The sequence below is a fragment of the Ovis aries genome, chromosome X, assembly GCF_016772045.2.
Source record: "Ovis aries strain OAR_USU_Benz2616 breed Rambouillet chromosome X, ARS-UI_Ramb_v3.0, whole genome shotgun sequence".
In the NCBI taxonomy this organism is placed as follows: domain Eukaryota; kingdom Metazoa; phylum Chordata; class Mammalia; order Artiodactyla; family Bovidae; genus Ovis; species Ovis aries.
The window spans coordinates 95,773,095-95,788,736 of NC_056080.1; the positions used below are offsets into that span (position 1 = coordinate 95,773,095).

General features: G+C 39.1%; 1 protein-coding gene across 6 annotated transcripts in view; it reads left to right on the top strand.

Moving 5' to 3' along the window:
* MCF2 (MCF.2 cell line derived transforming sequence) overlaps positions 1 to 15,642 on the top strand; it is a 121,997-nt gene that overhangs the window by 59,141 nt on the left and 47,214 nt on the right. For all 6 annotated transcript variants that reach the window (XM_042241787.2, XM_042241788.2, XM_042241789.2 and 3 more), the window contains 8 exons: positions 194 to 313; positions 1,138 to 1,254; positions 2,698 to 2,847; positions 3,605 to 3,738; positions 4,339 to 4,453; positions 7,416 to 7,535; positions 9,821 to 10,012; positions 11,303 to 11,494. In XM_042241787.2, the coding sequence (XP_042097721.1) occupies positions 194 to 313; positions 1,138 to 1,254; positions 2,698 to 2,847; positions 3,605 to 3,738; positions 4,339 to 4,453; positions 7,416 to 7,535; positions 9,821 to 10,012; positions 11,303 to 11,494 (1,140 nt within the window). The remainder of the gene's footprint in view (positions 1 to 193; positions 314 to 1,137; positions 1,255 to 2,697; positions 2,848 to 3,604; positions 3,739 to 4,338; positions 4,454 to 7,415; positions 7,536 to 9,820; positions 10,013 to 11,302; positions 11,495 to 15,642) is intronic.

Consider the following 15,642-nt stretch of genomic DNA (forward strand, 5'->3'; position numbering starts at 1 on the left):
CCTTACATTCATTTCATTTCTATTTTCGTGTTTTAAGATGTTATCAACATCCATTTTTTAAGTTTTATCTTTTCAGTGGTTTTTATGACTTTAGAATTTGTTTTCTTTGATTATATATTTTTTGCCATGTGCTCACTTGAGTGCATGTTTTGACAATTTTTTTCTTTTTTTCCTGTGCTGTTTTTTCCTATAGTCTTCATTCCCTGGGAACTTGCACTTGGTTTTGGTCCTTCGTCCCACCAGTTTTCTCCAACGAACTTTCACAGACATTGGATTTCGATTTAGTCAGGAAGAGTTCATGCTCAAATTACCGGTAAGAATATATTATTTAAGTGTTTTGACCCTTTCTCATGAAGAATTTGTATCATGTTGTTGTTATTTTACATGTGGTCACAAGTGTATGTAAAAGAAAAAAAAAATTAGAATTTGTCTTCCAAAAACGTAAATTCAAAATGCCTTAAAGTCTTCTGCCCCTACTGTTAAAATAAAGGAAAAGATTAGTCAATTTGTAACAAAGCAGTTCATTTCTAAAAAAGGTGTAAATCCCATATGTTGTGTGTGTGTGTGTGTATGTATGTATGTATGTATGTATGTATTTGTGTGTGTGTATAAAATCAGGACATTTTATTTTTAGAGAATAAAATGAATGTGTGTTTTATGTATTTGACCTCCCATGAACTTACATCCTGAGCAGTTCAGAGTAGCTTTTCTTTTTTTTCCAGAAGATATTTTTATACACTATTAGTGTTGGGGATAAGAGTGCTCATAAATTTTGCTACTTTTGCAAAGATCAGTCCCTCATGATAAATTATAATTTGCTACAGAAAGCCCTTCCTTTGTCATGGGCTTAATATTCTTTCAGAGGGTTGACCACAGACAGTGCACAATTTTTAGGTCACAGAGAATCAGGTGTTTGGGTTTCTATGGAGATTACTTTCATTTTACAGAGAAATGTTTTGTAAATGAAAGCCGTCATTCCCTGAGGGAAGGTAGCATATCCATGTGTGTGGGGATGTACAGGAGAGAATTATTAGAACCATTTCTGCTAAACGAATGCTAAAGTTCATTGTACAGTTGGCTGTGTGGAGGAGTGCCGTGGAGGGCAGTTAACGGTATCTTTCTCGCTTATTTGTATAGGTTGTTATGCTGAGCTCAGTTAGTGATTTGCTGACATACATTGATGACAAGCAGTTAACCACTGAGTTAGGCGGCACCTTGCAGTACAGCCACAGTGAATGGATCACCTTCAGAAATGTATGTTTCTTTTGCCCTTACTGTAGAGCCTGTAGTTCATGTTAGCTTTGAAATCTAGTTCTAGAATTTTTTTTTTCTTCCTTGGGAAAAACAGATTTCTGGGGTTCCTGTTTTTCAAAAATATATAATTCAACATCTTGATTTTCTTGCTTAGGAAATATCTAGAAATGATGAAGAGTCACTGAGGATGGCATTTAAATGAGAGGCCTAGGGAATAAGGAGACCCTACTCTGCCCACCCTCTCCTGTGGCCATGTAGTAACTTGAAGAAACCAAGGGTTTGGGTTCAAATCCTAGCACTGCTGATTTTTATCGATGTAACTTTGTGCAAGTTGTAAAAGCTTTCTCAGCTTCAGTTTTTCCAACTATACAGTGGGAAGAATAAAACTTTACGTCATTGGGTTATTGAGAAGATTAAATGAGATTACAGATATACCATGTTTGACACTGTGCCTGGCCTATGGCTTGCCCTCAGAAAATGAGATTCATTTTATTAATCTCATCAGTCTAGTGATTCTCCTGGGGGCAGTTAAATTTGTAGCAAAAATGCCTTCTGTTCTAGAAATGTATGGATAGGCAAGGGCTCTGTGCCTCACTAGAGTGAATCTGTCATATAAGGGTCTTCTAATTTCAGAGGTATGGGAACCCTTCTAAAGGAAATAATGATATTTACTTAAATCAGGATTTTATTTTCCTCATCTTTATTTTCATTCAGCAGTCCTGTTGATTTGTATGAAAGTGAGTCGTCAAAATAAGCAGTGGCTTGCCTTTAATAACCTAGAAAGCTAAAAATAAAAGAGCAGACGCCTTGAGTTACATGGTAAACAGAGGGTTTATATAGTCTCTAAATGTTGTCCTTCTTTCTCTAAGTCACTGATTTTGGAAACAAAATGAACAACCAAACCTTACTTGACATTTTAGGGCAGCAGAGCCTTTGGGGTCATAATTTCAAATCTCCAGAACTTGAATTATTGTGACTAATGTTCCTCTGTCATCTTAGTCCATCAAATGCTAACATTTGTTCATAAATGATGATAAAGTGGCTTTGATGTTCTCATGTCTCTTCAGAAGTCTTTATTATAAAACAATTGTTCAATTCCAAAATTAAATAGAATAAGGAAAATACAATGTTTTGCCAGATAATAAAACAAAGTACTCAGTACATGGCATATTTAAGAAATGGTTTTCATCATTGTTTGAGAAATAAGTATAGATGTTTAGATATTCAAGAAGTCTCTTCACCTCACTAAGTTTCTTAGGGGCTTAGATGCAAAGTTATGGTTCATTGTCAAGGCCAATGCCAACTTTCCTTGTAGAGGAGAGGTCATAGTATATGTCTTTGCTGTCATATCTAAATGAAAGTTAATATAGTTTTTGGTCTAGGTTTTTACATGCTGGCCAAGTTACCACAGAATTAAGAGAATCATGCACGGGCTCTTTGCAGGCTATAGAAAATTTTGCCCTCACAGTGAAAGATACGGCTCAGATGTTACAGTCCTTTGGAACTGAACTGGCTGAGACAGAACTACCAGGTGACATTCCTGGAATAGAAGAAATTCTTGCAATTCGTGCTGAAAGGTACCACCTGTTAAAGGTATGTCTGATAGGGGAGACAAACCAAAATTTTCCATGGTATTTTTTCTGATAGAGAGGTGCTGAGTGTGTCTATTTCACACAGATTGTTGGGTAAGGAGACAAAAAGATATTTATATGGTGTTAAGCACAATATTAAAAAAAGAGTATGAGAGGAGGATTTCCTGGATATGTTGAATTTAAGTGGCCCTTTTTTTGAAATGGTGCCCCTCCCCCTTCCCTCTCCCCATCCCTAACGACTAGTTCTCTATCTGTTTCTTTTTTCACTAGTTTGTTTTACTTTTTAGATTCCACATATAAGTGACATCATATGGTATTTGTCTTTCTCTGTCTGACTTATTTCACTTAGCATAATACCCTCCCAGTCCATCCATGTTGTTGCAAATGTCAAGATTCTATTCTTTCTTAATGGCCGAGTAGTATTCCATTGTATATATGTGTATGTATACCATATCTTCTTTATCCAGTCATCTGTTGTTGGATGCTTAGGTTGCTTCCATATTAAATTAGAACTTTCTGCCAGTGAGAGGAAGCTACAAACTGAGCCTTGGGGTACTTGTGCCTATAAAATTGGGGACTGTAAATCTGTCTCAGTAGGCAGAGGCTTCTTGGAGATCCTTGCAGCTTTTGGATTCTGTGGTACTGAGGTAGTTCTTGATTTTTCAGTGATGAAAGCAAAGGCTGTGCTAGAACTATTCTATTCTGCATCTGTTGCTGTACGCTGCCTTCTACCCAGCTCCTGTTTTGCCTTTATACAGAAGGATATCACAGCTGTAACCAAAGAAGGAAAAATTCTGCTAACAAATCTGGAATTGCCTGATGCTGAGGGTGCTGTGAGTTCAAAACTTGAAAATCATCAGCAGACTAGTGGTGACTGGCAAACTATTAATAAGTAAGTAGTAGTCTTTGGGGTTTAGAGTTACTTATCTTATACTTTGAACGGAGAAGGCAATGCACCCCACTCCAGTACTCTTGCCTGGAAAATCCCATGGATGGAGGAGCCTGATAGGCTGCAGTCCATGGGGTTGCTAAGAGTCGGACACGACTGAGCAACTTCACTTTCACTTTTCACTTTCATGCATTGGAGAAGGGAATGGCAACCCACTCCAGTATTCTTGCCTGGAGAATCCCAGGGATGGGGGAGCCTGGTGGGCTGCCATCTCTGGGGTCGCATAGAGTCAGACACGACTGAAGTGACTTAGCAGCAGCAGCAGCATCTTATACTTTTGAAAGGGAATTATATATTTTTGTGGCTACCTGTTAACCTGCAAAATTATTCCTGACCCTCTGACAATCAAGCTGAGAACTCCTCCCCGTGCTGACCCACAGATATTAGTTTGCTCCTAGGGGAGATTCTGTGGACATTGATAGTCTCTACCTGGACCAAATGTCATGGGCTGTGACTTTGCCTATAATTCTTAACATCCAAATCAGGGTTATCTACCTACCTGCAATAAAATCATTGGTTTAATGATGATTTTGCTTTGTTAAGATTGCTGACTCAAGTACATGATATGGAAATAGCTTTTGATGGATTTTGGGAAAAACACCAGCTAAAAATGGAGCAGTATTTGCAACTCTGGAAGTTTGAGCAGGATTTTCAAGAGGTCAGTTAAAACTTTTCTTGGGTACAGTTTCATTATGCTGGAGGTTCTTACTCCTTGATCATCAGAAACACAGTCTTACAAGATGCAGGATGCCCATGTATACCCCCAGAGACGTGAAAAGGAGGCAAGTGTGAGTGCACTTTGACATAGAATGAAGAAAACAGCTACGAAAATGCCAACACTTATGCTTCTCTGGCTCAGGCTCATTTCTTATGGGAAAGCACTTAAGGGGCTAACGTAGACGACAGGGGTAAAGTTGCTGTCTACATTGATGTTTGATATTCAAATGTATTTTAGATATAAAATACTTTCAGACTATGGGAAATCTACCAAGGGAATAATACTAACTTCCTTCATGATTTTTAAACTACCATCTGCCTATGCTGACCATATTTAATATGATCTAACAAAACTTTTTTTTCTGATTCAGTGACTTATTTCTGTAAAAAAGCCTGATGGATGAGATTAAATTGTGTTTAATTATACATTATTTAAAAGGTTATAAGTATATTCTAGTTCTGTTCTTCTGGAAAATCCATCCTATATGGTCAAGAAACGAAGCTTCGTTTTTCTTTCCCTTTATAGTCGGCCTCCATGCTTCTACCAGTCTGTTATAGTATTTTTCCAGGGATCCAAGGAAAAGTCACTTCTCTCTCTTACATGTGGTCAGCCTATTTCTGCCCATGAGTGGCTGACTTGCCTAGTATTCCATTTGTTCTAGCCAAATCAGTTGGGGGAGGGGACACAGGGCACAATTATTACCAGCCTTTTCCCTCTGGTGATTCAGATTTTGAAGTGTCAGGCTCTCAGTAAAACTTTTCTTAAAGAAAGAATAGGTATAGAACAGTCTTTTGGACTCTGTGGGAGAGGGCGAGGGTGGGGTGATATGGGAGAATGGCATTGAAACATGTATAATATCATATGTGAAACGAATCGCCAATCAAGGTTCAATGCATGATACAGGATGCTTGGGGCTAGTGCACTGGGATGACCCAGAGGGATGGTATGGGGAGGGGAGGTGGGAGGGGGGGTCAGGATGGGGAACACATGTACACCTGTGGCAGATTCATGTTGTTGTATGGCAAAACCAATACAATATTGTAAAGTAATTAGTCTCCAATTAAAATAAATATATTTATATTAAAAAAATGAAAGAATAGGTCAGATTGCTCTTGAGCCTTCCAGATATTGATGTCTGTCCCTCCTCTCCAACCAAACACATGCAGCAACATTACTTTTCCTGAACAAACCCATTGTGCCTCTACTTATATGTTAATTTGCCTCCAGGTTACATTGTCATCCTGTGGTTAATGTCTGTTCTGTGAAGTCATTGTTGCCTCTGATCACTATTATTTGTCATGGGTCCGAATCTCACTGATGCAATCTGTCTCTCATAATGACATAGGCTCTGATAGATTCATAGCAGATAGGTTCTGAATATTTAGGCATTTAACTAAATATAAAGCTTACATAGGAATTTAAACTTGCAAGAAAAAACTTGAATATTCTCAAACTTGAGATCCTCTTGAACTCACAGAATAGGAATATTTTCTTGCATAATCACAGTACAGTGGTCATATTTTGTACATTTATGAATAATGTGATACTTTTCTATTATCTGCAATCAATATTACAATTCTCTCAATTGACTCAATCATGTCCTTTATATCATTCTCCTGCCTCAGCACAGGATCCAGTCTAGAGGGTCAGGTATTGCATTAAGTTGTCATGTGTCTTTAGTCTCCTTTAATCTCTAATGTTTTCATAGCCTTTCTTTGTCTTTTATGACACTGACATTTTGGAAAAATACAGTCGTTTTTAGAATAAAATGTTCACCATTTTGGGTATGTCTTACATTGTCTCATGATTGGATTAACCTGCGTATAACCAGCAAGAATACCACATATGTGATGTGTCCTTTGGAGGGTTTTGGTCACCCTGTCAGGGTGCTGTTGAATTTCTCCATACTACAGTTACTTCCCCCCCACCAACCCCCGCTTGCCCTTGCAACTGGTCGGAAATATTGGGTTGGCCAAAGGTTCATTCAGGCTTTCCTGTAAGATGTTACAGAAAAACCCGAATGAACTTTTCAGCCAACCCAATATGTGGGGAGAAAATTTAAGGCCATGCAATTATCTTGCTCCTCATCAAAAATTCTTCATCAGTGTATCATCAGTTGATGATTCTTGCTCCAACCAATCTTTACTATGATAGTTGTGAAATGCTGATTTTTTGTGTAGATATGTCATGAGGTTGTAGCTGTTTCAGGCCCACCAATAGGAACAAGAGCACAAGTCATTTTGAAGGTGCTAGAAAAATGTCTGTCAAGAATGCCCTTTAGTACAATATTTATCTACTTATTGGGCTTAGGGCTTCCTAGCTTTTAATTCGTTAATGTTCTTGACTGTTCTGTTGTTTCCACCTGGCTGTTGTGTCCTTGTGACATGCCCAAACATTTTTATCAGTTCTTTACTTTCTGGCATAATGAGATGTTCCAAGCTCATCTTATTCCTGTTCTGCCTCAGCCCTGGAATCAGCCAGTTTCCTATGAAGCCCCAATTTCTTTTTCTGGAAAATGATATTCAAAACCAAGGTCTGGGTATTAGATGTGCTCATTGCTACTGAAAGGTCTTTGTTTCTAGAGCCATTCACCATACAGCTAGGGAATATATGTGCATGTGTATGCACATATGTATACCTCAATACATGTCCACATACAAATGCCTTCACATGTACATAGTGATCTTTTATAAATCATCAGTGCACACTGATGTCTAACAGGTTAAATTTTAACAGATTATATTGATTTCTGTGAATAAGATAGCTGAAACATTTTCCATATATGTGATTTTTCTGTGTTGAGGTTCTTAATTAATAGGATTTACTACAAAGCTTGATTATTAGGTGAAAAGGCTTAATAATTTGCATGGTTTGAAGACTTTTTCTCCTCCCCTACTTTTAGCTCGTGAGTGAAGCTGAACTTATACTAAACCAACAAGCGGAATTGGCAGATGTAACAGGAACTATAGCTCAAGTGAAACAAAAAATTAAAAAGTTGGAAAACTTGGATGAAAATTCTCAGGTAAGATTATATTTTAGATATACAGTGTATCTAAAGAGTATAGTAGCTACATTTTGATGTAATTTGGTAGTATAAACCCGTATTATGACTAGTCTCTTGTAACAACAGTCTGTATAATTGGCTCAACAATATTTGTCTATTCTGTTCAGTGTGGGCCTGAGATGACCTTGCAGACATCTCATATAGTTGTAACTGTTTCAGGCCCATCCATAGGAACAAGAACATACATCATATTGAAGAAGCTAGAAAAATGTCTATCAAGAATGCTATTTGGTATTTGAAAACGATGGAAACCTTAAAAAATATAATTCCTTAAATAACTATCATTTGATATATGCAACTGAATCAAACACAGATTCATATAGATAGGTCTATTTAGCCTTACCAGCTGTGTGGCCTTGGGTAAACTAATTAAGTTTTCTAAACCTCTGTGTCCTTATCTATAAATTGGGGGTGTGATGACCTACTTTGCAGAGTGATTATTAGGAATTATTTGGATGCTGTGGATAAAACACTTAGCACAATACCTAGGATATATGGACATAAAGCATAAATATTCACAAGAGCCAGTGTCATTTATTCTGCTGGTCTTAAAGCTTGAACTCAAGGCTTAACACTCAACACATTCTAGCTTTGCTCTCCTGTCTTGTATGTGAGAGTGAAGCTGTTGTTTTTAAGGTGAAAAAGTGAAAGTAGCTCAGTCGTGTCCAACTCTCTGTGACCCCATGGGCTATACAGTCCATGGAATTCTCCAGGCCAGAATACTGGAGTGGGTAGCTGTTCCCTTCTCCAGGGGACCTTCCCAACCCAGGGATCAAACCCAGGTTTCCTGCATGACAGGCGGATTCTTTACCAGCTCAGCCACCAGGGAAGCCCTTTTAAGGTGTATTCTCAACAAATAAATTGATTTCTCGGTACCATAAGTATCTATAAACAAAATTGACAGGCAGTGGTTGTGGTGCCCAGTACTGGAGTTATACTTGTAGATCTTTGTGATCATGGGGCAACTTCTAGATCTCTTTGGTTTGGAGAAAAAGAGAAGGCAAACTGGCTTCATAACTTTGAATTTTTTGTCTGTTTTTGTTTTGTTTTCATTTTGTTGTGTTTTGTTTTGAATAATTTTTAGTTTTAACTGTGGTGAGACACTCAAAATATAATTCACCATCTTAACCATTTTGAAGTGTATGGTTCAACAGTATTGAGTGTATCTGCATTATTGTGTAACACATCTCCAGATCTTTTTCATCTTGCAAAACAATGTGAATACACTCAACACTGCTTAATTGTACACTTCAAAATGGATAAGATGGTAAATTTTATGTTTCAGTCACAACACTGGGTTGAGGCAGTCAGTAGTTAGAATGAAGACTAAGCTTTGAGTTCCTTTTTGACAGGGAAACCCTGTAGCGGTCTCTTCAAATGTGTCAAGTCCTCAAAAAAGTGAAGTGAAGTGAAGTCACTCAGTCGTGTCTGACTCTTTGCGACCCCATGGACTGTAGCCTACCAGACTCCATCCATGGGATTTTCTAGGCAAGAGTACTGGAGTGGGTTGCCATTTCCTTCTCCAGGGGATCTTCCCGACCCAGGGATTGAACCCAGGTCTCCGGCATTGCAGGCAGACGCTTTACTGTCTAAGCCGTCAAGTCCTCAAGTAGATGCCAACTAGCTCTAACAGGATTTCCATGGCTGAGGTGATATGAAATCCCTTAGCTTTCACTTAGCTGGTTTGCATCTAATTGATTATATTTTGTTATGTTCTAAATCTGTACCTCCCAGGAGGAGCAAATCTCATCCACCTTCTGGGTGAGCTGGTTAATTTTCTGTTTCTGTGACCAGGAATGCGTGAGCTTCCGATAACACCGCTGCCATAGCTAATGACATTAGGCTTTTCAGGTAGCACTAGTGGTAAATGACCTGCCTGCTAACGCAGGAGACATAAGAGATTCAGGTTCAATCCCTGGGTCAGGAAGATCCCCTGGAGGAGGGCATGGCAACTCACTCCAGTATTCTTGCCTGGAGAATCCCATGGATAGAGGAGCATGGTGGGCTACAGTCCATGGGCTCACAAAGAGTCGGACATGACTGAAGCAACTTAGCATGCACATGCACGTATAGCTAATGACTATAACTGGAAGCTTTTTGCAGCTGGCAGAAGTATGACATCAAACCGTATACTTGGCAATATCTCTCTCTGGCTCAACCAATTTCCTTTTTAATTATGTTTTCTCCCTCTCTATTCAGATGGAGGTCTTACAGTTATTATTTTCCTTCTTTCTTACAATCAGGACCTGTTAGCAAAGGCCCGGTTCGTAATAATACATGGACACAGGCTCGCAGCAAGTCACCATTATGCCCTGGATTTGATCTGTCAGAGGTGCAGTGAACTACGTTACCTTTCTGATATTTTGGTAAATGAGATTAGAAACAAACGGATACAGCTCAACAGGACCTTTAAAATGCATAAACTCCTACAACAGGTAACGTCACAGGACATGCTGCATTTCTGAAAGAGAAATTATATATATTTTTTCTACCTGAGTCCTTCTCAGAGGCTATAGGGCCAGGGTCTGGCATAGCTTTGGAATTAGATTTGTAAGAAGTCTGAAGAACTGAGTTTGATTATACCTATTTCATTCATCCACTTTGCAGTATTCACAGCCGGTCCAGGATTGTAAGGATTTTGGCCCCTGTTCTGAATATGAGCATGGTGGTGGTGATGGCTTCCTCTATTTTAGGTTCATCTCTGAAGCCTCTGCTCTGGTGATAGTTTGCAATTAGAATACTTTGAAAAACCATGGGGGGCATTTTGCTCAAGCCTCACTCTCATTCCACATTTCATAGTTACAGCAATGTAACTATGAACAGCAGTGATTAGAAACTGTTCTAACAACAAACAGTGATTAGAAACTGTTCCTCCATGGAATAGAGTCTGACCACTTTGATGATTAGGTGGTGAAGAGAAGTTTTGATCATGACAGTGGAATGTAAAATAGGGGTATCACATATAGGCATTGGATCTGAACATGAGCATTCTAATCTGTACATCTTCTGTGGCAAGGAAACTTTTTCTTTGTGCTAGGCAATCATCATGCATTTTTATTACACTTGAGATTTTGCAAAGAATTTCATATTTCAGTTATTGATTTTTGGGAAAGAACGTGCAGCTGGTGTTGAGAGAATGGTCAGACTCCTGCTTCAGAATGAATTCCTTGTTATGAAATGAGTGCAGGGCTTCCCAACCTTGGCCGTACCTCTGAAGTGCCTGTGGAGATATAGAGAAGAGATTTCTGGTTGCCAAGGGGGAGGTTGGTCAGGGAGGGATGGAGTAGGAGATTGGGGCAAGCAGATGCAAACTATTACATACAGGATGGATAAACAACAAAGTTCTACTCTATACCACAGGGAACTATATTTAATATCCTGTGATAAACCATAATGGAAAAGGATATGAAAAAGAATATATATGTATATATATAACTGAATCACTTGAATCACTTTGCTATGCAGCAGAAATTAGTACAACATTGTAAATCAGCTATATTTCAAAAAAAAAAAAAAAAAAAAAGAAATACCTGTGGAGCCTGGCTTATAGCCCAGAGCTACTGAATCAGAATCTCTGGGAGTAGATTTTTTTTTTTTCCTTTTTAACAGCTCTGAAAACAACTCTGATTCATAGCAGCCAGGGCTGATAAACACTCTCCTAAGGGACAAACAGATTTCTCGTTTCTTCATTCATGGTTTGTGTGTGTGTGGGATTTGCTTACCAGGCTCGCCAGTGCTGTGATGAAGGAGAGTGCCTTCTGGCTAATCAAGAAATAGACAAGTTTCAGTCTAAAGAAGATGCTCAGAAAGCTCTCCAAGACATTGAAAATTTTCTTGAAATGGCTCTACCCTTTATAAATTATGATCCTGAAACACTACAGTATGAATTTGATATAATTCTATCTCCTGAACTCAAGGTAAGAGGCTTTGGGGGGCATGGAAACAAATTTTTAAAAGCTATGATTGTGTTAGTGCTGATAAGAGTTTTACTGCTTCACAAGTAACTTTACATTACATTGCAATTACAGAGTTCTCTTAACAATTGGGGTTATATCAGAGCCACTGTTAGGTGTCAAAGAATCCTAATATTTATATTTGCCTTATAATGAAGAGTAATTTCCTACCTGGAATGTTAGGTCCATGAATCAAAGTAAATCGGAAGTGCTCAAACAGGAGATAGCAAGAATGAACATTGACATTTTAGTAATCAGTTAACTAAAATGGACTGGAATGGGTGAATTTAATTCAGATGACTATTATACCTACTACTGTGGGCAAGGATCCCTTGGAAGAAATAGAGTAGCCTTTGTGGTCAATGAAAGAGTCCAAAATGCAGTACTTGGGTGCAGTCTCAAAAATGACAGAATGATCTCAGTTCATTTCCAAGGCAAACCATTCAGCATCACAGTAATCCAAGTCTATGCCCCAACCACTGATGCTGTAGAAGCTGATATCGATCAGATCTATGAAGACCTATAAGACCTTTAAGAACTAACATGAAATGAAAGATGTCCTTATCATCATAGGGGATTGGAATGCAAAAGTAGGAAGTCAAGAGATACCTGGAATAACAGGCAAGATTGGCCTTGGAGTACAAAAATGAAGCAGGGCAAAGGCTAACAGAGTTTGCCAAGAGAATGCACTGGTCATAGCAAACAACCTTTTCCAATAACACAAGAGATGACTCTACACAAGGACATTACCATATGGTCAACACTGAAATCAGATTGATTACATTCTTTACAGCTGAAGATGGAGAAGCTCTATACAGTCAGCAAAAACAAGACCAGGAGCTAACTGTGGCTCAGATCATGAAGTCCTTATTGCAAAATTCAAACTTAAATTGAAGAAAGTAGGGAAAACCACTAGACCATTCAGGTATGACCTAAATCAAATCTCTTACTATTATACAGTGGAAGTGAGAAATAGATTCAAGGGATTAGATCTGATAAATAGAGTGCTTGAAGAACTATGGACAGAGGTTCATGACATTGTATAGGAGGTGGGGTTCAAAACTATCCCCAAGAAGAAGAAATGCAAAAAGGCAAAATGGTTGTCTGAGGAGGCCTTACAGATAGCTGAGAAAAGAAGAGAAGTGAAAGGCAAGTGAGAAAAGGAAAGATATATCCATCTGAATGCAGAGTTATAGAGATTAGGAGAGATAAGAAAGCCTTCCTAAGTGATCAATGCAAAGAGAGGAAAACAAGAGAATGGGAAAGACTAGAGATCTCTTCAAGAAAATTAGAGACACCAAGGGAACATTTCATGCAAAGATGGGCACAATAAAGGACAGAAATGGTATGGACCTAACAGAAGCAGAAGATATTAAGAAGAGGTGGTGAGAATACACAGAAGAACTGTACAAAAAGATCTTCATGACCCAGATAACCATGATGGTATGGTCACTCATCTAGAGCCAGACATCCTGGAATGGGTAGTCAAATGGGCCTTGGGAAGCATCACTATGAAGAAAGCTAGTGGAGGTGATGGAATTCCAGTTGAGCTATTTCAAATCCTAGGATGCTGTGAAAGTGCTGCACTCAATATGCCAGCAAATTTGGAAAACTCAGCAGTGGCCATGGGACTGGAAAAGGTCAGTTTTCATTCCAATCCCAAAGAAATACAGTGCCAAAGAATGCTCAAACTACTGTACGATCTCACTCATCTCACACACTAGCAAAGTAATGTTCAAAATTCTCCAAGCTGGACTTCAACAGTATACAAACCGAGAATTTCCAGATGTTCAAGCTGAATTTAGAAAAGGCAGAGGAACCAGAGATCAAATTGCTAACATTGCTGGATCATAGAAAAGGCAAGAGAATTCCAGAAAAAACATCTACTTCTGCTTCATTGACTATGCTAAAGCCTTTGACTCTGTGGATCACAACAAACTGGAAAATTCTTAAAGAGATGGGAATACCAGGCCACCTTACCTGACTCCTGAGAAGTCTGTATGCAGGTCAAGAGGCAACAGTTAGAACCAGACATGGAACAATGGCCTGATTCCAAATTGGGAAAGGAGTACGTCAAAGCTATATATTGTCATCTTGCTTATTTAACTTATATGCAGAGTACATCATGTGAAATACTGGACTAGATGAAGCACAAGCTGGAATCAAGATTGCAGGCAGAAATATCAATAGCCTCAGATGCAGATGACACCACCCTTATGGCGGAAAGCAAAGAAGAACTAAAGAGCCTCTTGATGAAAGTGAAAGAGGATAGTGAGAAAGCTGGCTTAAAATTCAACATGCCAAAAATGAAGATCATGGCATCCAGTTCCATCACTTCATGACAAATAAATGGGGAAACAACGGAAACAGTGACAGACTATTTTCTTGTGCTTCAAAATCACTGCAGATGGTGACTGCAGCCATGAAATTAAAAGATGCTTGCTCCTTAGGAGAAAATTTATGACAAACCTAGACAGCATATTAAAAAGCAGAGACAATCCTTTACCCTCAAAGGTCTGTCTTGGCAAAGCTATGGTTTTTCCAGTAGTGATGTATGGATGTGAGAGTTGGACCATAAAGAAAGTTGAGCCCTGAAGAATTGATGCTTTTGAACTGTGGTGTTGGAGAAGACTCTTGAGTCCCTTGGACTGCAAGGAGATCAAACCAGTCAGTCCTAAAGGAAATCAGTCCTGAATGTTCATTGGAAGGATTGATACTGAAGCTGAGGCTCCAATATTTCAGCCACGTAATGTGAAGAGCTGACTCATTGGAAAAGACCCTGATGCTGGGAAAGATTGAAGACAGAGGAGAAAGAGATGACAGAGAATGAGATGGCTGGATGGCATCACCAACTCAATGGACATGAGTTTGAGCAAGCTCTAGGAGTTGGTGATGGACAGAGAAGCCTGGCATGCTGTAGTCCATGAGGTCGCAAAGAGGCAGACATGACAGAGCAACTGAACCAAACTGAACTGAATTTCCTTTTTGAGCTTTGAATTATTTTTAATTAAAAACTTTTTTTTTTTTTTTTTGGCTGAATGGCATGTGGCATCTTAGTTCTTCCACCGGGGATTAAACCTATGCACCCTGCAGTGGGAGTGCAGAATCTTAACCACTGGAATACCAGGGAAGTCCCATGACTGCATTACTTTTAAACTCTTTTCACTTACTAGCAGCTTTCACATGTATTTTCTTGTGCATCCTTCGAGAAACGTCCAAAGCTGTCATAGGATATTGGGCCCATATCAAGAACAGTCTGCACCGAACATCTTTCCTTCCTGCTGCAGTGACCACCAGAAGATGCTCTGTAGACACAAATCCGGCTTTCCCACTCAGTTTGAGGATAAAGTGATAAAGGAAGGATGTGTGTCTACCTGGGGAATGGGGAGCAGTAGAAGCTTGTGTTGGCAGGGTAGAGAGCTTAGGTTAGTTCAGTACCACCCCCTTGCAGCTGCCATCAAGCTCTCTCTCCACATGATAGATAAAAGCATCTGTGATGTTATTTGCTGCTAAAGCATCTCATTGACTCTAAAGTTTAGAATAGTATCTAAATCCATGTTTAGCTTCAGATCTTAGGGGCATGCTGCAGAAGATCAGAAACATGGCCTTGGCGATAACCAAGTGACTCTAGAAGCAACGAAGCCTAACTCTTGCTGCCTCAAATCATGTAGGAGGGCCAGAAGGGTACATTATCCATCAGTGCCTCTGAGGAGCCTTTTACTGAGTTAGACAAAAAGTTCATTCCAGTTTTTCCATACCATTTTACAGAAAAACCCAAACAAACTTTTTGACAAACCCAGTATAACATGGTGAACTATAGAATGTCCTGCAGGCTGAAACATAACAAACTACTGTGACAGCGCTTCACTTGGTAGCTTTCTTGTGCTCAAGACGCCCTCTTTTCTAGCTATTATCCCCTTTCAGCCAATGAAGGGTAAATCACCTATTCAGTGACTGACTTATCTGATGATTGTTTGATAAAACTCTTCTCATGAGGTGGCCAAAGTACTGGAGTTGCAACTTCAGCATCATTCCCTCCAAAGAAATCCCAGGGCTGATCTCCTTCAGAATGGACTGGTTGGATCTCCTTGCAGTCCAAGGGACTCTCAAGA